At 40.7% G+C, this 26779-nt stretch overlaps 1 protein-coding gene and 2 non-coding genes across 4 annotated transcripts; all 3 read left to right on the forward strand.

Moving 5' to 3' along the window:
- Positions 1-3685: 3685 nt before the first annotated feature.
- LOC138765958 (PABIR family member 2-like) lies at positions 3686-17145 on the forward strand. Of its 2 annotated transcripts, none has more exons than XM_069943163.1 (10): positions 3686-4053; positions 4826-4904; positions 6210-6266; positions 7619-7662; positions 9246-9300; positions 9964-10065; positions 10414-10502; positions 11998-12062; positions 13092-13185; positions 13421-17145. In XM_069943163.1, the coding sequence occupies exons 1-10, from the start codon at positions 3965-3967 to the stop codon at positions 13560-13562; spliced, it is 816 nt and encodes a 271-aa protein (XP_069799264.1). In that variant the 5' UTR covers positions 3686-3964; the 3' UTR covers positions 13563-17145. The 2 variants fall into 2 exon arrangements, with proteins under 2 accessions (XP_069799264.1, XP_069799265.1); XM_069943164.1 differs by having other exon boundaries at positions 3687-4053; positions 12001-12062.
- On the forward strand, positions 10146-10285 carry LOC138766726 (small nucleolar RNA U109). Its single transcript, XR_011358764.1, has one exon. It is a non-coding gene; the product is annotated as a small nucleolar RNA U109 (small nucleolar RNA).
- On the forward strand, positions 12123-12262 carry LOC138766727 (small nucleolar RNA U109). Its single transcript, XR_011358765.1, has one exon. It is a non-coding gene; the product is annotated as a small nucleolar RNA U109 (small nucleolar RNA).
- Positions 17146-26779: the final 9634 nt, after the last annotated feature.

Consider the following 26779-nt stretch of genomic DNA (forward strand, 5'->3'; position numbering starts at 1 on the left):
TAAAGGACCAGAGCATTTTCAGGGTCCTGAGCAGGGGCGTAACTACCACTATAGCAGCCATAGCGGCTGCTATGGGGCCCGCCGCATCAGGGGGCCCCATGGCCTGCTCCTGCAATACACTGGGCCCCCTGAGCCGTCATCATTTGCAGCACCGGGTGGCCCTGCTGGTGTCCTGGGTTTTGAAAATGTCCCTTTAACTGCAAGCACTCCTGACCAGAGCTAGCAGTTATGTAGTTATGACTTCACTTGACCGTTTAGTGGTCAGTCGGGGGGGGGGCCCAATCAAAAGTTTGCTATGGGGCACAGCCATTTCTAGTTACGCCCCTGGTCCTGAGTCCTAGGAAAATAAAATAATTCTATCACCATTGTACGTTGAATTCAACCTTAGGCCATTGTCAGTTTTGGGATCAATGTAATTTCTGTTTGTCCTGTTTCAAGGAAGATGTGCATGCTAATACATATTTCCGCCTCAAAAAATGTTGTGTGAACATCCCCTTAAAATAGTGTGCATGGAATTTTTTATTATTATGCCCCAAGCTGAAAGTGACCAGTATTATAGCCTGTGCAGCTCTATTAGCCTAATTCATCTTTGCGCCAAGAAATTGTGCAAAAATCTGTGCACAAACCATTCGCCACCTCCTGACCATGTTACACAAATATTTTGTAATTTTGAAATTTTTGCTCATGTCACTTTCTGAAAAGTGGGCAGGGTTTAGTTAGAGCGGGCATGGTCTCCTGTGGCCAGGCAGAGTTTCTATAATTGACACCAAAAATAAGGTTACATTCACACAGGTATATGATGTCTGCTATCATCCACAATCTACATTATATATCCGAAATCCATATTTTCTGCAAATCAGCAAGAAAAAGGGGAAGGAGATCGTTAAATAAGTGGGAATGGTATATAATGATTACTCCTTACAAATTTGCAGACATTACGGACATTTCATCCGTAAAAATTTACGGACGCTCCTATAGACATATATGAGACAATCTGGCCGCAATTATGTTCCATAGTAGAGCTTGTCATAGCAGATCTATAAATATACGGACAGTGGGAAGAGCCCAATCGAAATCAATGGGCCCAAAATTTATCTGTAATTGCGGATCCACAAAACTATGAAATATGTGAATGTAGCCTCAGTGTAATTATTATCTGGTATCTATTCCGCTATATAGGCTTCAATCTGTGCTGCATGGACAACCAGTGGTGTGACAAAGTCCCTACGAGGACCTAGACTCCCAATACATTTAGCTAAACTAGCTGAAGACTGGAGTGTAATGTGCCAATAAGGCAGGGAACCTCGGCTCTCCAGCTGTTTCAAAACTACAACTCCCATCATGCCTGGACAGCCAAAGCTAAAGCTGGAGAGCCAAGGTTCCCTACCCCTGCAATAAGTCATAGTGCTGCATAAGGCTAGTGGGGCTTATGGTTGTTGCATTTACACAGGACGATTATTGTTGGAAAAATCGTTAGATTGTTCAGATTTAAACTATACTCGTTTCGTGTAATAGCAGACAACGATTAAACGACCAACGAGAAATTGTTGGTCGTTTTATAGAATCCGGACCTATTTTTATCGTTTGATCGTTCACAAATCGTTTGCACATCGTTCGGTGTAATAAGAAGTCATACCTGAAACGTACGCAATAGCGACAACAAAACGGCCGCAAGAACAATCACGAGCAACGATCATCTTTGCGTGTAATTGGACGAGCGATTTCAGGTCGTTTGAGATTGTTTATCATTAGTCGTCAAAAAAGCGCTTGGTGTAATAGTAGCCTAAGGGCCCTATTCCACCGGACGATTATCGTTCAGATTATCGTTAAATCGTTCGAATCTAAACGATAATCGTTCGGTTGAAATGCAGTTAACGATTAACGACCGAACAAGAAATCGTTGATCGCTTCATAAGACCTGGACTTATTTTTATCATTGCTCGTTCGCAAATCGTTCGCATTGAATAATCATCGTTCGGTCGTTCGCAGTAGATATAAACGCAATAGCGAAAGGCCCTATTCCACGGGTTGTTTAGAGGAGCAATATCGTTCGTATTCGGCCGATATGAACGATATTCGTCCCGTGGAATAAACTGCAACGATCAGCCGACATCGTTCATGTCGGCTGATCGTTGCAGTCGCTTGTTTTTCAACATGTTGAAAAAAAAGCGACTGATATAACAGCGATCTGCTGCCGTCGCTCCGTTGAATAGGAGCATCGGCAGCAGGCGCTGCTGTATCCTATGGGCTGCCCGGACGATCAGCGATCCCCCGGGCAGCCCCCCCAGCAGCTCCCCGCCGCCCCTCCCGCACTCACCCGCTCGCTGACGCCGCGTTGAATAGCGACGGCAGCGAGCGGGGAACGAGGAGCGAACGAGCGCTAATAGCGCTCGTTTGCTCCTCCAAACTACTCGTGTAATAGGGGCAGAACAAATAGCGAAGAAAAAACTATCGCAAATACGATCATAAGTAACGATTATCGTTCCATCGAAATGAGTGAACGTTTTCAGGTCTTTCGCAATAGCGGTCGTTTGAGATCGTTAATCGTTAACGATCATGCGAGCGATAATCGTCCGGTGGAATAGGGCCCTTATGATCATATTTGCGTTCGTTTTTTCTTTGCTATTTCTTATCTATTGTGTTCGTATCTACTGCGAACGACCGAACGACGTCTTATTCAATGCGAACGATTGGCGAACGTTTTGCGAACGAGCAACGATAAAAATAGGTCTAGGTCTTATAAAGCGATCAACGATTTCTCGTTCGGTCATAATCGTTAACTGCATTTCAACCGAACGATTATCATTTAGATTTAAACGTTTTAACGATAATCTGAATGATAATCGCCCGGTGTAATAGGGCCCTAAGACTAGTGTTATATATGGCAAAGTAACAAAGATAGTTGGCCCAGACTATTATTGCTGAGGGATCCTTCTGTACCTTGCACAGCTCAAGAGGGTGTTCGACATCGAAAATCTAATAATTATTATTATGTTCTCGACTGACGACCATGACAACGGTTGCACAAAATCCATCTTTTTTTGCTCTTGGGTCACACATGCAATTTGGCTATATATATATATATATATATATATATATATATATATATATATATATATATATATATATTATTTTTTTTATTTTATTTTTTTTTACAGATTGATAGCAACTGCAATAAAGTTGCATATATTGATATATATTGATCGGGTGCTACAGGGGTCCACCCATTTCAATATACCTTATTTGGTGGCGATATGTGGCATATTTGACGGCGTATACTGTAATAACCCTGTAAGAACCACAACTCCCAGCATGCCCTGACAACTGAAGGAATTGTTCTCAAACCTAAGGCTCTTTGATTGTTACAGAACCACAATTCCCAGCATGACCTGATAGCTGAAGGAATTCTTCCCCAATTTAAGGCTTTTTGTCAACAGTCTGTTGCAAAACTACAACTCCCAGCATGCCCGGACAGCCAAAGGCTGTCCGGGCATGCTGGGAGTTGTAGTTTTGCAACTTAGGCTAACATCTGTTTGTGGGTGACCTAGTAATGCTCCTTGTGAGGCACCGCCCCATAAGTAATGGGCACTATTAGGATGAATAGCGAGTAATATTAGCATTTCTATGGATACAGATGAGGTGGGAGGTGCAGCCGCCGCAGCCCATATAGTGTCGGGCAGAGCAGCGGCAGGCAGGAGTGCGCATGTGCAGGAGGCTGCTGCTTCTCGCAGGGGCTCTGCTGATTGTACTGGGCCGGAGGAGTCCCGGGGCCTCGGCCTCACACACGGCGGTGGCGGCGGGGGGAGCGGGGAACAGCCGGCAACTTGTCTCCTTCACCCCCGGCATGGAGTCCTGAGCTCACCCCACCGAGCCCCCCGGTCACACTGAGTAGGCCTAAAGCGGGAATGAGCCATTGAGGGAGTCCGGGATCTGCACGGGAGAGCTGGGGAGCAGCGCGGACATCATGGAGAAGATGGAGCTGGACGTGGTGGAGATCCCGGGGGATGGCGGCCTGAGGAGGTCCAACAGCGCCCCCCATATCAACGGGCTGAGGTGAGGAGGTGACGCGGCAGCAGGGGGCGCTGTGCTGTATACCATACACTATACAGACACTATAGGTCTCATGACTACTGCAAAACCACAACTCCTATCATCCCCTGACACACACATAGGAGTTGTAGTTGTGCAACAGCTGGAGAGCCACAGGTTGGGGAACTTTACTTCTAACCTAAAACTGTAATGCTGCCCTATAGTTATTGTTGCCTACTGTTGCCCCCTAGAGGCTGAAATTGGATGAAGTAGAACTTTATTAACTATTGATGTCTGTGCACATAGGAATGCTAGAAGAGATGTCCATGATTGGGGGAATGGAGGGTATATAGGAGATGAGGTGGGGGTAGATCACAGTTACCTCTCATTAGGGGCTCTAAAGTTATATCAGGGATGGGGAGACTTTAGTCCTCCAGCTGTTTCCAAACTACAATTCCCATCATGCCCGGGCAGCCGAAGCTAAAGCTTCGGCTGCCCGGGCATGATGGGAATTGTAGTTTTGCAACAGCTAGAGGGCCAAAGGTTCTCCCATCCCTGACTTATAAAGATGTTGTCTATAGGAGCTGCTGATATCCTCCATTTACATGTGTGTAACCATCTCTGGTGGCACATGGTGCTTGAGATAAAGGGGAGAGAAGTTCCAGAGCGGTCTGGCTCTCCCCGGCTGATAACAGGGAAGAATAGTTTGTGTTTAGCCATTAGCCGTCTATAGCATGTATAATGTAATTGAGATATTATATATAATTTTATTTTATTTCTTTTCCCCCTTTTGTAGTGATCATTCTTTAGTGTTTCAACCATACGGCTCCAGAGCGCGCAGGAACAGCACGACTGTAGTGCATCGCCAGAGTCTGGTAAGCTAAACCTGTGGCACATATTAAGATATTGCTGTATTCATAGCAGGAAATAGCCCCCCCCCTCCTTGAGCCGTTTAGATAAGAGAAGTGTTTAGGAGGCCGGGTACAGTGTAAGGATTTGTCCTAAGGACACAGACCTTTTTTGTGTGTAGCTTTTTGTTAGATTTTATCAGGAGCTCAAACCATGAATGTTATGTTCTTATATATAGAAGTAGAATCATGTATACAGGGCAGGCTGCATGAGTAAGAGTCCAGAGAGATGGCACTGGAGAAATACCAGTTTAAGGGGAAGTTCAGCAAAAAAAAATTATATTTTGAATCAACTTGAATTTATTTTTATAAAAAAAAAAAAAATCCAGTGTTCCAGTACTTATCATCTGCTGTATGCCCTACATGAAGTAGTGTATTCTTCCTGGTCTAAAGATCAGGAGAGGTCTTCTATGGGGATTTGCTAATGTCCTAGACAGTTCCTGAAGTGGCAGCAGAGAGCACTGTGTCAGACTGGAAAGAATACAACACTTTCTGCAGAACATACAGCAGCTGATAAGTACTGGAAGATGTAAGTTTTTTTTAATAGCGTTAGATTACAAATCTTTGGCACCAGTTGATTTAAAATTTGAAGTTTTTTTTGCCGAACTACCTTTTTAAGGCTGCATTCACACATCCATAATTTAGCAAACCTTACGGGCAGTGAAGGCCTCTAACGGATTGTTTCCCCGCTCTGTATTCACAGAGCTATGGAGATTCATACAGGCTCCCAACTCCCAGCACGATGCCGGGGAGGGGAAACAATCTATTAGAGGACATCACCGTCTGTAAGGTCTGCCAAATTACGGATATGTGAATGCAGCCTTAGGCTATGTTCCCACAATGTTGTTTTTTTTGTTCTTTTTAATTAGGACCGTTAATAATGATTATTTACGGCCACCGTTATTTTGCCTAAATAGACACTGTGGGAACATAGCCTATATGGGATTTCTAGACTGTACTGTTTGCATATACAGGGCTGTAGTTACTAAACTCAACCCATTGGAATTCTGGCACAAATTGTAGAAAAAATACATTCCTTACACAAATGTTAGTGTTTTTTTTTTTAATAAAGGGGACCTGCTGTCACTTTCATTCTGCTGGAACGGAGTGGTCAGGACAGTTCCTAGTGGGATTTCCCTGTCCCGGCCTTTACTGATAGATCTCTTCCTGTTTGGATATAGGGGAAAGATTTTTTTTTTTTTTTTAATGAAAAGCTTTGGAAGTATAAATTTATGGATTCAAAGTTCTGACTTCTTTCTTCTCTGGTTGCAGATCCCATCATCTTCTCCCATCCGTATTCCTAGCAGCAGATTGTATCAGATTAAAAGGGTAAGAAATAGTATAATTGAGAAATGTTACCGTATTTTCCGGCGCATAATACGATTTTTTTTAACCCCGAAAAATCTTCTTAGAAGTCAGGGTTCGTCTTATACGGTGGGGGAGTTAAAAAAAACAGCCCCATCCCTACCGTATGGGGCGACCACTACAAAAAAACAAACCGTTAACTCACCTAGGGCCCATTCCCGGCCTCTGCGCGGAGGCCTGGAACGGGCCCCAGGTGAGTTTGTTTTGTTTTTTTAAACTTAGCTGCAGTCAGGCAGGGGTTAACATTTTTTGGCGTATAGGGCGAACCCCTGACAATCTTCTTGAAAGTCAGGGGTCGTCTTATACGCCGGAAAATATGGTACATTCATATCTAAGCTCCATTCACAAAGGGGACAAAAATGACAAATCTAATAAATATTACATTTAAAGGGAACTTGTTACGCGCGCCCCCCCCCCCCCCCCCCCCCCCAGGTAGAGACCCTTATACTTACCCCTTCTCTCAAAGTCTCGCTCCTGGAGCCAGTCCCGGGACGGAGATATTCCCGTCAGAATCCGTTCGCGCGCGCTCCTGAGAAAAGTACGATGCCCATAGAGAATGAATGGAGCCAGTCATTCTCTATGGGCATCGGACTCAGCTCAGGAGCGCGCGCCGGGCTTCCGACGGGGATCAGAAGGGACGGTCAATGTAATGTGGCGTGCAGCTTCCATTGCTGTCTGCCTGGCAGCTATTCTTCCTGGCTTTCCTATACACATCCGCGTTCAGCTTGATTGAGCTCAAGTGTCCTTAATAAACAGGGGGACAAGCCAGTGCTAGCCTAGAGACGGACATTACTGTTGTTTTTGCATGTAGCATTAACAGAAACTATAACTTCATGCATGAAGGCTCCGATTTCTATTTAAGGAATGAATCCGCTCATGAGTAACATTCATCGCTTTAAGTCTTCATTAATCTTTTTCTTTATCTTTCTGTAACTTTTTTCTGCAATATCTTATCTTTAATTCTTTTAGCTTGAAAACTTGGCCCTTCCCCAGAAAGAGAACTGTGTCTGTGCCAGCTGTAGTTAGCTAACCTGGCATTGTCTTACACAATAGCTACCTATAGGTGGCACTAGAACAGTAGAATTACACTGCCCATAAGACACCTCTATACAATCTGAACCGATATCCCTTTAAAATGTGAAGAAAAAAAATTATGGGTCAGAATTACTGAACTATATTATGGGTCAGAATTACTGAACTATATACACCTACACCAAGAAACAATTTTTATATTATTATTATATTGCACACAATGAATATAAACTGCTGTTGCTGACATGAGCAATTTACAGTTATTTTTTCCCCCCCCTTTATAGGAGGAAGGTGTGGAAATGATGAATCGAGAAACGGCACGAGAACGGTGAGTATGCCTGCTATGGATTCAGCACTTTTCACCAACTTTGTATTAAAGGGGTTATCCAGTGAAAATCTCTTTCTTTCAAATCAGCACTTTTCAGAAAGTTATATAGGTTAGTAATTTACTTCTATTTGAAAATCCTAAATCTTCCCATACTTATCAGCTGCTGTATGTCCTGCAGGAAATTGTGTTTTCTTTTCAGTCTGACAGTGCTCTCTGCTGCCACCACTGTCCATGTCAGGGACTGTCCAGAGCAGTAGAAAATTCCCATAGAAAACCTCTCCTGCTGTGGCAGATGGCAGCAGGGAGCACTTTGTCAGACTGAAGAGAAAACACAATTTCCTGCACACGACATTCAGCAGACTCCAAACCACTTCACATGTACAACATAGACATGACGGCCATTTCGCGCACATGCGCGCTTCATCAGATCTGATAAAGCGCAAAATGTCTGCCATGTCTGTGTTGTATATGTGAAGTGGTTTGGCGTCTGCTGAACAGTGACACGTGTCACCATAGGTTTTAACACATAAAGAATAACGAATAAAGAAGTATCGCTACGATTCGGTGAGTGCCCTCAGCTTTTTGCTGAAATTGTATGCACAATATGTCTATCCATGAGGTGCACCTGCGTTGTAATTATTTGCCGTCCTAAGTGTGTCCAAAGCCTTACAGCGCACAACAATATAACCAAGTCGACTAAAAGAGCAGTGATGGTGGCATTCTAAGATTTCGTGACAATTTCCCGCAGGACATACAGCAGCTGATAAGTATGGGAAGACTTGAGATTTTTAAATAGAAGAAAATTACAAATCTATATAACTTTCTGAAACCAGTTGATTGAAAGAAAAAGATTTTTGCTGGATTACTTCTTTAAGCTCTTGAGTCTGAGGCATAAAGTGCACAGCCTTGTGCTTCTCCCACCTCCACCTAGAGATTGGTGGTCGCCTTGGCACTCAAACCATTTGGCATATCTACCTGATGTATTACGTGACAGTAACTCTTTAGGTGGTTATTTCTGTATTCTACCCCTCCTTGCATGATAAGCAAATGCCTAAAGAGTCCGTATGCAGTAACCCTCTTAGTGAATAGTGGTGTTACATGGCAGCAGTGGATGCTTACTGATCAGCTCTGTGAGGGAAATCCACTGAAATCCATGCTCCCCTAGTATAGGTATTCATCTTTGTATCAGCTTTTCACTAAAGGGCCCTTGTATTTCCCATGTAGTACCCCTTTAGATTTGGAAGTGCCAGTAGTGTCCTTGGGGTAAGTGTTGAATCCTTCCTTCGTGGCTTATGGATGGACAGAAGGTGTGCTGTTGTATATCTAAACCAGATGTGCACTGGGTCCAATAAAACAGCTAAATAACTAATGGAGCCTGCCAAAGCTGTCAGTGTATCACTTTACATGCAGGTGGCAAATAGTTTACATGTCATTTCCTTCTGTCCAGTTGTATCCCTTGTCACATGACCCAAGATGTGATCCGTCTGGAGAATCGTATATCGCAGTCTAGCACTGCTGACAATATATTCACTTTGCAGGTTTGATGTTTATATCTGTTTGTGTTCTTTTTTTTTTTTATTTAGTGAGATCCAGGCTGCGATGCAGATGAGCCTGTCCTGGGAGGAGAGTTTCAGTCTGGTGGGTTTCTTGGCAATATCCTTTTTCATGTGTTTCCATTCAGAATAATTGTTTATTGTCACAAAAAAAAAAAAAAATTAAGAATATGGAAAAGAGGTTAGGGCCTGGCTCTGTCACCCCCATTGGTGGTCTAGCGTGTAATCTTGAGTGCTTATGGGTTCCCAAGGCCTAATAAAATTTTAAATAAAAATTTAAAGTGATACTTTTTACTCCACTCCCCCAAAGCAGGTCCCTGCTTCTCATCTCTTTCTGGTTCTGCGATGAGTTACAGCAGGACCTGTCCTCTTAGCCAATCACGTGCTGCAGCGTCCCATCTCGGCTAGTGATTGGCTAGGTGGATAGGTTCTGCTCTGACTAGTCTCAGAAGCTGAAAGAAGAGACTAGCTGCAGGGGAATTGGGTGGGTGAGTATCACTTAAGTTTTATAGAAACATGGACAGAATTTATTTAGCCAAAATACTCCTATCAAAAATACAATTTCTTAAGAAAAAATATCCTATTGCTAAGCCCTGCCACAATCTGTACTGTAGCGGGAAGCAAGTTAAATTTCTTTACACATGAATAGAAATTGATGATCCAATATCACGCTCATATTTTATTTTTATTTTTTTCTTTCTTTGTCTGAATTTAAGTATTTTCTATTTTTTTTTTCTCTCCTGTACAGAGTGACAATGACCTTGATAAACTGGATAAATCCTCTTCCCCTAAGCGTATTGATTTTACACCAGTGTCGCCAGCTCCCTCACCCACCAGAGGAATTGGGAAGGTATTGTAGATAGTTTGTCTAGCATGTCTAACCATTGTTATGGTGGGCTGTTCTGGTACCATGCGATGTAGCTTGGCTTTGTGCATGTTTAGGCCCGGTGGATGTGTTCCTTTTTATTGTAGATCACATCTCCACTATCCATGCAATATAATCCTAAGGAGTTATCAGGGCTACCAGCTTTCCAGTACAGGCTGAGTGGTAGTATATTACTCCTACATCAGTTCTATGTATTGTTTAATCATTTCTACTTTATGCGCTTAATTTGTATTGTAGAATTCTTATGTGTAACATGGACTGATATGTACATTATAATCCTGGCATTAATAGCACTTTTCTCTTCACCCACAGCAATGTTTTTCTCCATCTCTGCAAATGTTTGTGAGCAGTAATGGCCTGCCTCCCAGCCCGATCCCCAGTCCTACAAGGCGCTTCTCCACGTAAGTATGGTATATCTTGTGGGAGAATTGTTAAGAGAGTCTGGGTCACTAATATATGGCTGAAGGGGCATGTGAACAGCTTTATGTAGGCCTTTTCTTTACATTCTGAGCCAGACCACCTAGTGAATGAATGCTCCATGAGAATATATCCCATACTTGACTATAGAACAAAGTTATTAATATACGTTACACAATGTTCTAGATCATGCATTACAGAAGGTGCAATGTAGCTGGCATTATAAATGGGCATATTCCGTAAATCCAAGATACTAGTGGTCTGGAGACTTGTATCCTCCAGCTGTATGGAGGGCAGAAAGAAAATTTTTTCCTTAGGAATTATACACAGCAGAAACCAAGGCATTTACGTTATTGAATGGATCTTATCATTTTTCTGCCTTCCTAATGCATTTTCTACGCAAAATGTGGGCAAATAAGTGATGCCATATATAAGTGTGTATTTGAAATATGAGCAATGTTTCACTGTGAACTATAGCCTGTAAGATGTATATTGTATACGGTTTTCTAAGTGCCAAGCACTGCAATGGGAACATGACCATAGACTACTTATGCAACTTATGTCTGACAACCAAACACTCGATTAGCTGACTGCTGTTTGCTCCAAGCCCACATTAAATGTTCAACTTGAGCAGACATGCTTGTGTTCTCAGTAGGAAGCTGCTGTCATTCTCCTTCGGTGGGAACCTCATACGTTGCTCCTTTTCTCCTGAAATCCATAGTTAATAGGGACATCCCTTCTGTACACATTAGTTGGTAAATTAACATCTGATATCTATGGACATCTTTTTTTTTTTTTTTTTTAATCAGATATTCTAGTCTAATGGTGTTGGTGGCAAGAAGGGATCCAGCTGAGATTCTAGATCATGTTTTAGATTGTATAGCCTTTCTCCATTTACTCCTTTAAGGCATTCTAAACCCTGTGTATTAATAGAGGGGAATTGTGTTTCAACTTGTGTGTAAAGTGTGGACATTTTAGACTGTCAGCCGAACTCTCAGTGGATTCAGGCTTCAGTCTAGTGTGTAGGAGGCCGTCCTGAACCACCACTAACAGATAAGGTGGTGATTCTGAACAACCCCCTTTGTTCATAAAGAAATGAGCTGCAGCCAGAGCACTCTTGCTGCCGCTTACCCCTCCATTCCGAACACTTTCTTCTGTATGGGGAGTGCGGGCGATTGTTTGCCCATCAGGTATTGAAGATGTATATCCACCATTTAGATAACCTAATTACAGTACTATTTCTCTTTTATGATCTCTTTATCTATGCCCACAGTCCCTCTGTCACACTATGTGACAATCCTTTTAGAATACAATAGCCCAGGGCTGGCATCTAATGTAAGGTACAGGGCTATAGATGGTAGAGATGTTACCACTTGTTAATTTCTCTATTTTATCATTCTGTATACTTGCAGAATTTAGCATTACTTTATATGTTTGTTTTTTTCACAGCATTAAAGTTTTTGTTGTTTTTCTTTCTAGCAGAAGGAGCCAGAGTCCCATCAATTGCATACGTCCAAGTGTACTTGGTCCTATAAAGAGGAAAGGTATTGTATTGTATTTCCTAATAACAGGGGAGATGGTGTCTGTAATAGACTATATGATGTGTGCATGACAGATGTTACTTTTTGTGCCATCCAGTGGTACATCAGTGTATCTAAGTCATGCTAGAGAAAGTACATGTGGAGTTATCAGGGCTGCCAGTTGTAAAGTAAAGACTGAGTGGTAGTATATTACTCCTACACGACTTTCATTCTGTGTCTGCATCACTATATATAGAATAGCTTGAATACTTGCTATGGTACGCAAACTTCAATTTATAATTTTATTTTAACTATGCATCTGAATTTAGTGTTTTGACCCCTACATAAATGGCATTGACATGTGGCCGTTTGTTGCATATATTTCTGTGACTGAAAATCCATTCCATGCATCTGATCGGATACCTGGATTTCTACAAGCCCCATTCAAATATGAGAGATGCAGACATTTCTGCCACGTGTGAATATACCCCAGCCGATATTCTGTCTGTAGTGTACTATGTTTCAGGAATAAAGGTGAGTGAATTTACAGTAATAATGAAGCGAAGTGCTTTGTTACCCTTGCAATCCGCTGCTTAGTCTGCTGCCTTCTAACCCAGTGCAGCTCCGCGCTGCTTCTTCCTGGATGCTGAGAGAAGCTGGATCCAGTCCTGGGAAACTTCTCCCAGTTTTCTAGGACTGGATCCAGCTTTTCCCAGCACTTGGGGAGAAGCAGCACTGAGTTAGAAGGCAGCAGGCCTATTAGCACATTGCAGAGGTAATGCAGCACTTCACTTCATTGTTACTGTAAATTCGCTCATCTCTAGTGAGAGAGTTTATAAAAGTTTCCACCCACATGGTTTTTCCTCCTGAATATTTTGATGTGTAAGGTGGCAGCCCGATAGTCTTTCTAATTATGATTTACCCTGAAGGTGCTGTCAGCGGAAACTGAAAGCGCCTACTTTCCCCCAAGTAGAATACTACACGGATTGTTATTGATCCTCCATACCCTAATGTTTTTTTTTCTTACTACTGTTATCTTTTTATTCCTACCAGTTGAAATGGAAATAGAAAGTCAACCAAAGAGACTATTTCAAGGAACAACCAACATGCTTTCTCCTGATGTCACTCATCTGTCAGATTTCAGTTGGTATGTATCGACATAAAGTGCAATACAGTTGCCAGGTATCTATATGTATTGTGCATCATGGGTTGGTGGTATACCAATTACTTCCATATCTATATATAAATGTATCTCTTTTTCCATTCATTTTAAGCAGACTTCTGTGTGAATAGCATTACAGCACAATGCAGATTGGGTCATGCACTTTGTATCCAGAAAAGCTACGGCATTAGCTTAACTTGTGTTGTATTGGATTTTTCAGCCTTTCGTCAGACCTTGACAGCAGCAGCAGTATTGGTTCTTCGTCTGACTCAACAGCCAAGGAAAGTGTCACCGACTCCCCCGCCGCCTGTTCCAACTCCTGCTCATCATTCATATCACTGGATGATCTGTCACCCAAGTGAGTGACACAAAACCAGCCCACAGTGTCGCCAAACTGCGGTGGAAAGTCAGGAAGCCTGGTCATCGTCTTTCCTTAAATCCTGTGTAATTTTTTATTTTTGTACATATAATTTCTAATCCCACCCCTCCAGCCTGATGGACTGTTACAGGACTCTTGAACCTATGAGTGAGGGGTGTGATTTGTGTACAGAATGCTATGTACAGTACATTACCAGTTGCCTGCTTGTTCCAGGTATTTATCGAGAATATGAATTTTGAAGTATAATTTGTTTTCTGTTTTTATTTATTGTCTATGAAGAAATGAGATAATCGTGGACTAAATGTTATTTAATTTAGATTTAGATGCCATTTAAAAGTGGCAAGGGAGGGAATTTAGGCAGGGGGGAAATTTTATTAGATGATCCTATTGCATATTGTCATGGGCCTTATTACATATTGTCACTTGCCTTAGGGTGAATTTACACATGGCAGATCTGTGGATGGAAAATCCCCAGAATATTCCAGTAGCATGCAAGTGAGTTAGATGAGATTTTACAAACTTCATCCACTTGCTGTGGAAATTTTCTGATGGATTTTGCATAGGGGTAGGATCTGCCATGTACTAAGGGTCCTATTACACAGAGTGGTTTTCGTCTAAACAGGTTATTACTCTGTAAAAAAGGTAAAAAATTCTTTTGTTGGTCGTACATCTCCTTGTGTAACAGGAAAGCGGAGAACTATCCAGTGATCGTTTGTTTAGCCCTCCCTGTGTGTTGGTGGAGTCTTGTAATAGGCTTATTAGAGGAATGCCGATCTAAAAGATTGATGCACATTGTTGCATGTAATGGGGCCGTAAGTCTTTGGATCTGCATTGTTCTCGGCGGTTATTTATTGAGTTAAGGTAATGCTGCAAAGTTGCCTGCAGTCCGTTGTGAAATTGCAGGAAATGCATCACAGTTCAATGACAGAACTGATTCTGCTAAATCTGCACTTTTGAGCATTTGCAGCTAGTCTGTCTGGGTAACCAAATAAGCATGTAGGGCCTGTGCAATTCATATATTGACCACTACTAACATTGCCCTCAGCAATCTATCACCGTATTGTACTGTCAGTCTATGATCAATCTAACTCATGAGGTTACTCTGCCAAAAAACCTCTGTATCTTTTAACTTTTTTTTAGATTGTATGAATTAAAATGTGCCAAATACTAGAATGTAAAGCTACCCCTAACCATATAGTAGGATTTCTGTGCCCTTTATATGTCATAGGTAATAATTGGTGCCTCTGTGGTAATAACAGATATTCATTCCTTAAAGGGGTACTCTGGTGAATGTTGTTGTGGCTTTTTTTTTTCTTTTAAATCAATTGGTGTCAAAGTTGTATATTTGTAATTTGCTTCTATTTAAAAATGTTGTCTTCCAGTACTTATCAGAGACATGAACTGTCCAGTGCAGTACTAAATCACCATAAAAAACCTTTCCTGCACTTGACAATTCTTGTCATGGACAGAGATGTCAGCAGAGAGCACTGTGTCAGACTGAAAAGAATACACCACTTCCTGCAGGACATACAGCAGCTAAGTGCTGGAAGACTTGAGATTTTTAAGTAGAAGCAAAGGACAAATCTGTATAACTTTCTGACACCTTTTGATTTACAAAGAAAATAAATTGCCTGACTACCCCTTTTAAAAGTCACTGATTCGCCACTACTATGTTTGCTTTTTCTATTTTAGGTGGGTTGCTGTAGTTATTTGGATTGCGTTAAAAGTAATGTATATAGGATATACATTTTTTTTTTTTCTGTTCTATTTACATAGAGATTACAGCAAAGTAAGATTTCTACTTTTTTCGCTGTAATATTTATATTCTTTGTACTTGGAATAAGTTCTATCAACTCGTGTGTGTGTGTGTGTGTGTGTATATATGTATATATATATATGTATATGTGTATATATATATATATATATATATATATATATATAATATAATTATGCTTAGTTCATAGAAACTGCACTATAGTATACTAGTATATTTCCGTTGATTGTTTTTACCACAGCGATGGCCTTGGTCTTCATCGTGGTACTTTGCAAAGGTAAATTCTTCCGTTTTGTAACAGGGCTGTGTAATGCAAAAAATTTTTATATATAATATATATATATATATATATATATATATATATATATATATATATATATATATATATAATATAATTTTTTTTTTATTTTTTTTTATTTCCCCATTAGGCCAAGTGAAGTAAATTCCTTGGCGAAGAGAAGGAACATATGGTTCTGTGTAAGAATTCTGCAAGTGTTCTGTCTCTTAACAGTTCATTGTATTGAAACTTGGTCGGAGATATTGTCAATAAAATTGGTTGAAACAACTACAGGAAGTGCTCTTTGGGCTCAGGCATTATGGACTGTTGAATAGATCTGTATACAGAGGGAGATTTATCAAACCTGGTGTAAAGTGAAACAGGCTCAGTTGCCCCTAGCAACCAATCAGATTCCACCTTTTATTTTCCAAAGAGTCTGTAAGGAATGACAGGTGGAATCTGGTTGCTAGGGGCAACAGAGCCAGTTTCACTTTACACCATGTTTGATAAATCTCCCCCTATGTGTTTAATATCAAACGTTGCTTCTGCTAATAGGAGCACTGGTGGTGGGGATCTTGGTTCATCTGCTTTTACATACTCTATAAGAGGATCCCATTGTTGAGACAATCTTAGGGAATCTTGGCTCTCCAACTGTTGAAAAACTCCCATCATGCAACAGCTAGAGAGCCAAGGTTTCCTACCCCTGATCTAATGAGTATAGCCAACTAGATTTATATTAAGTGCACAGCTGTTTCAACAAATTTTATTTGCATTCTGGTTACCATTGCCTTTTGATGAATTGTCTCCTGGTATTTGTGCTCCTCAGTTTCCCGTACCTAACCCCACACTTCCTCATCCCAAATTATTCCCTTTGTTGGACCTTTCTTCCTTATCTTTGACCACAAATATTGTCATATAAACTAGACCTATACCTAATATGACCAAGCTGTGAATAGCATGTCTCCACTGTTACCTTCTGCAGTGCCTTATTGCATAAATTGTGCATTTTATCTGGGGAGCAAGACCCTCGCCAGGTACACAAACCATACCATGCCATGGTTGCGTTAATGTGCTGCTTTATGAATGCAATTGCCACTTAATCACATTAGCTTTTCGCTAGTGGTGCCAAAATCTGTTTTTATATAATCTCAGTAACCTGTACTCATGGTGGCTGTAACATTGTGCAAATGTATTTTGTATATATATGTATAAAAGTGTTATTTTTCTGAAAAGGCTTTGTCCTCCTGTATACGAATTGTTTGCTGAGCGCTAGTTTTGGTGATTTGTTTCAAATACTGTACAGTCATCCTCCCCACCTTTGGTGAAAATTCTGAATTGTAAAGTACTGTGCATGGTTAGTATTGGAGTGTACAGTGTCAATGTACAGCTTTGTTGGAGCAATGATGCAGCTTTGTCATTGGTAATGTATTGCATATTTAAGTCTCACAATATTTTCATAATGCAATAGCAATGCTACCATATGTATATGTGTAAATTAAAAATCTGAACAAAATATTCATTTTGCAAATTCTTTTCTGTGAGCTACCAAAAGAAAAGTTAGAGTAACTGTCATGTTTTTTTTTTTTTTATTGCAGAAATCAGTAGTATAAGCGATTTTAAGAAACTCTGTAATAGGTTTCATCAGCCAAAAAAGCCTCCTTCTGTACTCAAGAAGCAATTTCCCAGCCTCCCCCCCTGACTTCTTATCTGTGCATTATCAGGCAAACACGTCTTCATTACAGAGAAGCCAGTGAAGACGGGCTCTGCTCTCTCCATTGTAAGCCTATGAAGGGGGAGGGGCTAAGGAAGATGGGGGAGCAGGAAGAGGTGACATGAAGGTCAGCTGTTTGTAGACTGTCTGGGCAGCTAAAACGCTAAATTCAGGTGTCAGAAAGGTCAGTGCTTATCTATGAAATTACTGAGAGAAGATTGCAGGGTGTTGTGCTGTGCAGGACTGCTCTGTGCTCAGTCACTCCTAACAGCCCCTCCCCTCTCCATAGCCACATAATGGAGACAGAAATCCTTGCTGGTGGAGTATTTGCACAGTAAGGTACAACTAGTTCAGTGAAGTGGAAATTACATAATCTAATAAGAGCTGGCTCTAATATGTAAGGACCAAGAACGGTGGATTGTCACAAGGCAAATTTTTTTTCTTTGCTTTCCTAAACAGATGTGAATGTAGAGAGGGCTGATTTAGGCACCGAATCCACACAGATTTACACATCAATCAGACTCTCTTTGTTCACCTGCTACTTTTTTGCAAAAAAAAAAAAAAACCCAGCGCCACCCCTGTCCTCAGGTTCTGTGTGTGGTATTGTAATTCAGCTCCATGCACTTCAATAGAACTGAGCTGAGGACAGGAGTGTATTATATATATGTGTGTGTGTGTTGTGTTACTGGGAAAAAAAATGGCCACAGGTTTTTACTGCTTTTTGGATTTTTTTCCCCAGTTTTTCCTGGCGTTTTCTCGTTCAGTGCAAATTAGTATAGGCGTTTTTATCATTACAAGTCATGTGATTACAGGATTTCTATTGAAGAATTGGGGGTAGGTGGGGGATGTCGGAAAAAAAAACACACCAATATGCGTACAGACCCTACACCATAGACCCCATGTTTTTTCGAAGGAAAAAACTAAATTTCGGAGTCTGCTGTTATTTTGCAAAACTGTAAAATAGAAAAATGTCAAAATGCCCTGAAAAAAATGCTCAGTACAAAAACGGCATGTGGTTATTGCATTTCCTATTTCCCCACAGCTAACATCTGCCTGCAGTGTTTTTGAGCTATAAAAGGGGGGGTCTGGTCAGATGCTGTAAAATAACGGCCATTGTTTCCAGCCTTCAATGGTTTCCATTGAAGTCTAAGGAAACAACAGCCATTGGTGCACACGATATAAAATAACACCAGTGAACCTGCTGATATGAGCCAGCCGCTCTTTACCTCAATATTCCTGGGCTGTACTTGTTATTTCTTTGGGGTCAGGTATAGTTGCGTTTTCTGCTACTTTCTAATATGCTAATTTTCGGGTTCGGAGCATTTGGGGCGTTCCCCATGTGTCCGAGCACCCGCTCGGCCGGCCTAGCCTGCCCCCTCCTGACCCGCCCACTATGCATATTCATATATGCGTATTTAGGCCGCTTGTTACGGCGCATGTGCAGGGAGCAGACTGTAACAAACAGCCTATGTATATGAGGGGGCAGGCTAGGCGGGACGAGCAGGTGCATGTACATTTGCACGGATTTCAGATTTCGATTTCTCATAAATTTGAAGGCAGAATTTCACACCGCTTCATTATGCCATGGGAACAAGCAAGAAGAGTCCATGTTTTATTTGTTTTGAATGGACTGTGATTATAGGGTATTACATAATGCCTATTACATAATATTACATAATTGCATTTCCCCTTTAAGGCTATGTTCACACAACATATTTTTTATGAAAAGAATGGCCGTTCTTGCCATAGAAGTATGTGGTGCAAGTCAATGCAAACAGCGGCCGTTGTTTAGTATGGCCATGGCAGTAATTGACGTGTTAATTATTTTTGTCGTTTTGCATTGAAATCAAAGCTATTTTCAGTGCAACAACGGCCGTTGTTTGACACTCACAAGAACAGCCTTTGTTTTTAAGTGCCAAACAACAGCCATACATCGTGTGAACATAGCTTAGGAATAAACAATATACAAATCCTTTTTGGGGTAAAAAAAAAATGGGCCAGATGTTCTCCAAGAGTCCTTGGGGAATAAAATAACAATAAAATGCCTCTACTGATTTACAAAACAATTAATCTTCAAAAAGCGGAAAAAAACAGCTGGTAGTTTTTTTCAGGTTGTTTTTTCAGCTCCCAAAAAACAATGTGAAATTTGTGTCGGAGGGAAGCCTCAAAGGAGTTATCTAGACATAAAAAACATAGAACTTTAATTTTACCTTCAAATTCACATTTTTTTTTTTTTTTTTTATTTCACAGCATACTTTGTAGAAAAATTAAGTGTGTCCTTACAAAGTACAAATGGTGCCGCCAAAAAGAACCTCATATGGTTTTGCAGATGAAAAAATTTGAACTGCTTTGGCTTTTTAAACACAAGGAGGCTAAAATGAAAATTGTCTCTTTCATGAAGAAAGTAATAGGTTGTATTAATTTTAAAATTTTTCATTTTTTTCTTTAAAATGTACATGCTGTTACATAAAACATTTTGCATGTCAAAGAGACATATCAAAAGTTTTGATCGGTCTGGGTCTAAGGGGAAGATTTATCAAACATGGTGTAAAGTGAAACTGGCTCAGTTGCCCCTAGCAACCAATCAGATTCCACCTTTTATTTTCCAAAGAGTCTGTGAGGAATGAAAGGTGGAATCTGATTGGTTGCTAGGGGCAACTGAGCCGGTTTCACTTTACACCATGTTGCATGTGCTGCTGCTCGTCCTCCCGATTGGTAGGGGTCTGAACACTTATATCCGGACCGGTTCAAACCTTTGAAATGTCTGTATGACATAAAAAGCAAAAAAAAAAATTTTTTTTGTACCGACAGTGACACTTTAAAGAATCTGATTGCTATGGAAAACTCTTTTCTATTAGTTTTGATCAATCTCCTTCATAGATGGATACAGCCATAGGCCTATGGCTAGGGCTGCATCCTACTTCTTCAGCCACTGGTATTCAGATGGCGACTGACTGGACTCGAGTTGCCCTCCTATCTATTTCTAGATTTACAGATTGTTTATGTTGTTTTTTTAATCCTGTTACCTTTTGACAAAGATAAATTTATACAAACTACTTTTTTCTATTATAATATAAATCAGAAAACAATACTTTTCACAAGCTCACCTTATAGCTTACTACAAACCTGACCATGTTAAAAATTCCCACTTTACCTATATGGCTATGTTGACACAACGTCAAAAATTGACGATTTCGATATTTAAAAAATGTCAGTTTTTGGCGCTATTAAACTGACTGCAATGGCAATGCTTGAAGTCAATGGGAAGACGAACATCCAATGTGAACAATGCATTGAATAACAGACGTTTTTACCACGGACGACAAAATAATGAACATGATCATTATTTTCAGACGTCTTTCGCAAACAGCGGATGTTTTTTTATTAGTTGTTCACACAGTTTTTCTTTTTCCACCATTCTTTCTCCGTTTTTACTATTAAATTCAATGGACTTTTCAATTAAGACTCACCCAAAGTCTAATAAGTAATCCAAACTAGAATAATGTACCAACACCAATCATTCCAATCATTGAGAGAAGGCTAGACAGTTGAATGACGTTCGTTATTTTAGACTCAACATAACGGACGTTAGTTTAAATGGAGCTCAAAAGATGTGTGAACATAGCCTATTACAGGCTATGTTAAAACTATGTACACTACCGTTCAAAAGTTTGGGGTCACATTGAAATGTCCTTATTTTTGAAGAAAAAGCACTGTACTTTTCAATGAAGATAACTTTAAACAAATACACTCTATACATTGCTAATGTGGTAAATGACTATTCTAGCTGCAAATGTCTGGTTTTTGGTGCAATATCTACATAGGTGTATAGAGGCCCATTTCCAGCAACTATCACTCCAGTGTTCTAATGGTACAATGTGTTGATGTTGATGATTAGAAAACCCTTGTGCAATCATGTTCACACATCTGAAAACAGTCTAGCTCGTTACAGAAGCTACAAAACTGACTTTCCTTTGAGCAGATTATGTTTCTGGAGCATCACATTTGTGGAGTCAATTAAACGCTCAAAATGGCCAGAAAAAGAGAACTTTCATCTGAAACTCGACAGTCTATTCTGGTTCTTAGAAATGAAGGCTATTCCATGCGAGAAATTGCTAAGAAATTGAAGATTTCCTACAACGGTGTGTACTACTCACTTCAGAGGACAGCTCAAACAGGCTCTAACCAGAGTAGAAAAAAGAAGTGGGAGGCCGCGCTGCACAACTAAGCAAGAAGATAAGCACATTAGAGTCTTTAGTTTGAGAAACAGACGCCTCACAGGTCCCCAACTGGCATCTTCATTAAATAGTACCCGCAAAACACCAGTGTCAACTTCTACAGTGAAGAGGCGGCTGCAGGATTTTGGGCTTCAGGGCAGAGTGGCAAAGAAAAAGCCATATCTGAGACTGGCCAATAAAAGAAAAAGATTAAGATGGGCAAAAGAACACAGACATTGGACAGAGGAAGACTGGAAAAAAAGTGTTGTGGACGGATGAATCCAAGTTTGAGGTGTTTGGATCACAAAGAAGAACGTTTGTGAGACGCAGAACAAATGAAAAGATGCTGGAAGAATGCCTGACGCCATCTGTTAAGCATGGTGGAGGTAATGTGATGGTCTGGGGTTGCTTTGGTGCTGGTAAGGTGGGAGATTTGTACAGGGTAAAAGGGATTCTGAATAAGGAAGGCTATCACTCTGCAACACCATGCCATACCCAGTGGACAGCGCTTGATTGGAGCCAATTTCATCCTACAACAGGACAATGACCCTAAACACACCTCCAAATTGTGCAAGAACTATTTACAGCAGAAGCGGGCAGCCGGTATTCTATCGGTAATGGAGTGGCCAGCGCAGTCACCAGATCTGAACCCCATTGAGCTGTTGTGGGAGCAGCTTGACCGTATGGTACGCCAGAAGTGCCCATCCAACCAATCCAACTTGTGGGAGCTGCTTCTAGAAGCGTGGGGTACAATTTCTTCAGCTTACCGCAACAGATTAATAGCCAGAATGCCAAAGGTGTGCAATGCTGGAATTGCTGCAAAAGGAGGATTCTTTGACGAAAGCAAAGTTTGATGTAAAAACAATGTTATTTCTAATACAAATCATTATTTCTAACCTTGTCAATGTCTTGACTCTATTTTCTATTCATTTCACAACGTATGGTGGTGAATAAGTTTGACTTTTCATGGAAAACACAAAATTGGGTGACCCCCAAACTTTTGAACGGTAGTGTATAAACAGAGGCCGTTATTTTAAACGAAAAATTGCTATAAGTCTATAGAGGATGGCTAAAAATAAATGACATGAACATTATTTCGACGACCGTAGCCAAACAACAGCCGTTGTTCAATACATTGTCTAAAACAGTGGCCGTTGTTTGCCTTGACTTCAACGCAAATCATTGCATTGTGCAAAGAACGGACGTTCTTTTCATAAAAAGTATGGTGTGTGAACATAGCCTTAGGCAGTTCTTTTTCTTTCAAAGCTTTCAATATAACAAAAGAAAGTCGACTATAATAACTAACAATGCTTGATGGACATAAATCAAAGTGTCCAGCGAGAGTAAAGTAGGAATATACTGCCTGGATAGAACTAGTAGATTCTGGTTCTGTTTGATTATCAAACATATGTAGATGCTGTAAATCTATTATGTGCGAGTTCAATTTCCTTGCATTACAATTGCCGCAGTTAATCCCCCTTGTAGCCCCCGGCCTGGGACCTCTTGAACTCACGCCTTTGTTTCAGATGTTTTTTAACAGGGACTCTTGCAGCCCCCAAGTGCTTGGAGCCCGGCTGCACCTGCAGCCCCTGCTGTTCCTTCCTGTATGTCCATGGAGAGAATGAAAGAGGTTTGTTATAGGATCAGCCTGCAGGTGTCACTGTGGAGCCGGTCACAGATTCAGGGGCCAGGCCTGTCGCCACAATCTCCTTTGCTTGCATGTTTTTGTTACAATGTGATAGTTGGTTTACTAATAAAAACAAAGTTGGATTAAGACATTAGGAAAGGTAAATTACAATGTTTCAACAAGTTCTAAGTATTTATAAGTTCTATTATAAGAAACCTAAATATTTAGCTGTGACCCCTTACTGACCAGCTTAAGGACAAAGCTATTTTTTTATCCTCGCTCGAAAAGCTATAATTTTATGTTTTGGTCAGTTTAGTTGCTTACATTTTTGAAGGTCTGGATGTATTTTTTTCAGTAGTGCTATTATGGGGTACATGTAATAAATATATTGGGAGCACATTAAAGAACAACAATCTCACCATTTTTAGTGTGTTTTAAATGTATGCCATTAATCGTGCAGCATAAACTATAGGGGAGATTTATCAAACATGGTGTAAAGTGAAACGGGCTCAGTTGCCCCTAGCAACCAATCAGATTCCACCTTTCATTTTCCAAAGAGTCTGTGAGGAATGAGAAGTGGAATCTGATTGGTTGCTAGGGGCAACTGGGACAGTTTCCACTTTATACTCCCCCTTTGTGTTAGGCCTCTTTTACATGAGTTTATTTTACAACCATTTTAGGTCCATGCTTTCATCTGAAAGGTTGTTACAGTGCGAGGTACAAGGATATGCAACCAAAAATGTGCTTAATATATTAAGTTCTGTATAAGGCTATGTTCCCACAACATTTTTTCTTGTCCGTTAATAATTTTTAAAATGAGTCCAAAATAACATCCGTTATTTTGAGGATTGGCCACCTGCTGGTATGTTATTCTAGTTTGGGGTTACTAATTGGCCTTTGGATGTGTCTTTAATTGAAAAGTCCAATGACTTTAATAGTAAAAACGGAGAAAGACTGTGTCAACAACTAAAAAAAAAAACGTCCGCTGTTTGCAAAAGATGTCCGAAAAAAATTGTCATGATCATTATTTTGACGTCCGTGCAGATAACGTCCATCATTTTATACACTGTGTGCATTGGCCGTCCGTCATCCCTATGACTTAAATGCTTTGCAATAACGGACGTCTTTTTAGATAGAAAAGGCGGACACCTTTTCTCTTTATTTGATGTTGTGTGAACATACCCTAACAGTGTGATTTACATGTCTTAGCTACACAAAAATGTTTTTATCATTCAAACATCATTCATCATGGATTTTTAACATTCAACATTTCATTATACGACTATTGTGAATAAAGGAACGCTTAAAGTTGTTCTTTAATATAGATCGGTTTAAAGTGAATCTACCATCAGGTACATCGCTTTTTTTTTTTTACATTACCAGATTGAAGCTGGCGCGGGGATCCCAGTGGCACGGTGCTTTTTTCAAAACGCTCACCGATACCTGTTCTTGGTGCCATTCTTTTCCTGTTCATTAGCCCAGCTCTATGCACTGGGGCCGGGCTCAGTACCTGCTAGTGTGGCAATATAACCTCCCACTATAATAGAATCAATGGAGGAACATCAGAGAGGGGAGGGGATATTGTCACACAGGGGCGCCGGGCGCCGGGTTGGTGCATGGGAAAAGAATGACACCCAGTGGCCGTGCCACCTGGATCCCCATGCTGGCACCAATTGGGTACAGTAAAAAAAAAATAAAAAAATTACCTGTTGGTACATTGGCTTTAAAGTTTACATGCCATTTCAAAAGACAATATGTAAGCAGTTACACTAGCTGCTGAGAAGCTAAAGAAGGGGAGAATATTACACTGTAGAACTGTTGCCATACAGCAGTAGGTACACAGGTATTTACACAACTGACAGCTGCCTTGAGTTCCCTATTAGCCGTCAGAGATGAGAAGGAAGCCTTAATTTACCTTTTGTGGATCTTCTTGAGCAAAGAGGCTCAGCTTACATGTGCATGGCCCAGGCTTTCTCAAGTTCTGTATTCTGCACATAGCACATGGCAAGCCCCGCCCCAACTTCCTGTGTTTGCTACTAGAGACAGATTTACCCTGACAGCAGACAGTGGAAAGCAGATTGCAGGGAAGGGAGACACACATCTACCTGTCTAAACAAGGGATATGCAGTCAATGATGTATTTAAATGGCCAAACACTCGCGCATCACGATCAGTCAAGGCTTGTAAAGGCTCTGCAAGCAAGGTCTGGTTTTGCTGTTCGGCGCTCGTTTCTGTCCACATTTCTTAAGCACAACTCTCTCTCCAATACATTTTTGTGCTGTTTGTTCAGTTACAGCATATGGTTAAAGGAGTAATCCAGGCTTAGAAATGCATAGTCACTTGTTTTTCCAGAAACAGCCCTTCTCCTATTCTCAGTTTGGGTGTGTGGGTTTACTGCTCAGTTCCATTCAAGTGAATGGAGCTGAATTGTAATACCACACACAGCCTGTGCATTGGGGGTAGTGCTGTTCTTGCAAGAAAGTAGCTTTGCTTTTTCTAATTCTATTGTGAGAGAATAAATTGATTACCCAGTATAGATCAGCTCTGGCTTTAATAATAAAAATTAGAAATCACCTTGGGCAATTTGCTGCTTCAAGAATACACCGTATATCATAGGAAACATATAAAACTAATTTAGGGTAAACCTACAACATTAATCACTCGTATTAAAAGAAATACATACTCCGAAATGAAAGTCCAAGTCCACTGCTGTAAATGAACACTTGCGGAAAGTTGGCCAAACATTCCATTTGGCAAGTAGCACATAAATAGGAGCCACGCTGTGTAGGATGCCTGCCAGAGAGATATTACTCAGGACTTGACTAAACAATGAACTCTGCCTGAGCAGATATTTAATGAAACAGACACAGGCATCCCGCTTCAATTTATAGATCTCATATTGAGGACAGCTACAATGTCTTACCTCTGGGGAGCTTTATGTGGGTGCTGCACAAGGGAATTGTTTCTAGCAACTAAATCTCTATGCAATCGCTAGGGCTAAGATCTGCTAAATGCTCCTTCAGCGCCCTCCTCAATTATCCAGTCACTATAAATTATAGCCGCTTGGAACGGAGTGCAATTTGTCTGGACGGCAGATACAAGTATATATCGGCAGGAGTGGGCAGGAAGTGGTTCTTCATCTGCAAAACTGCACAAACAGCTGTACAGATACAGGAACCAAACCCAGCATGGCAGAATGGTAAAATAATATATATTCATGGCTTTTTCCTGTTTTTTCATAGATAGTTGTATGAGAGCAGAACATTTTTCTTTTTTTTTTAAAATAACCACAAAACTGGGACACCCCTGTGACATGGAGTTTGCAGTCTATAAAAGTTCTCACATGCTTCCCTCAGTGTGCCAAATGCAGTGAGACAGCTGTTGGAACATAATACTGCCAGTTCTGTTAATCTACAGTAGGTTTGACAGCGTGAGACTGGATTCTAGAAAAATAAATATGAAAAATGAATGCGTCCATGTATGAAAGTCATATTTCAAGACCTAAACAAGGCAAGGCAAATTTTTTTTTTTTTTTTTTTAGATTTGCACTGCAGATCCTGACACTTTGCTTCTTTGAAAGCTAGATTCACCCTCA

The sequence above is a fragment of the Dendropsophus ebraccatus genome, chromosome 10, assembly GCF_027789765.1.
Source record: "Dendropsophus ebraccatus isolate aDenEbr1 chromosome 10, aDenEbr1.pat, whole genome shotgun sequence".
NCBI lineage: Eukaryota > Metazoa > Chordata > Amphibia > Anura > Hylidae > Dendropsophus > Dendropsophus ebraccatus.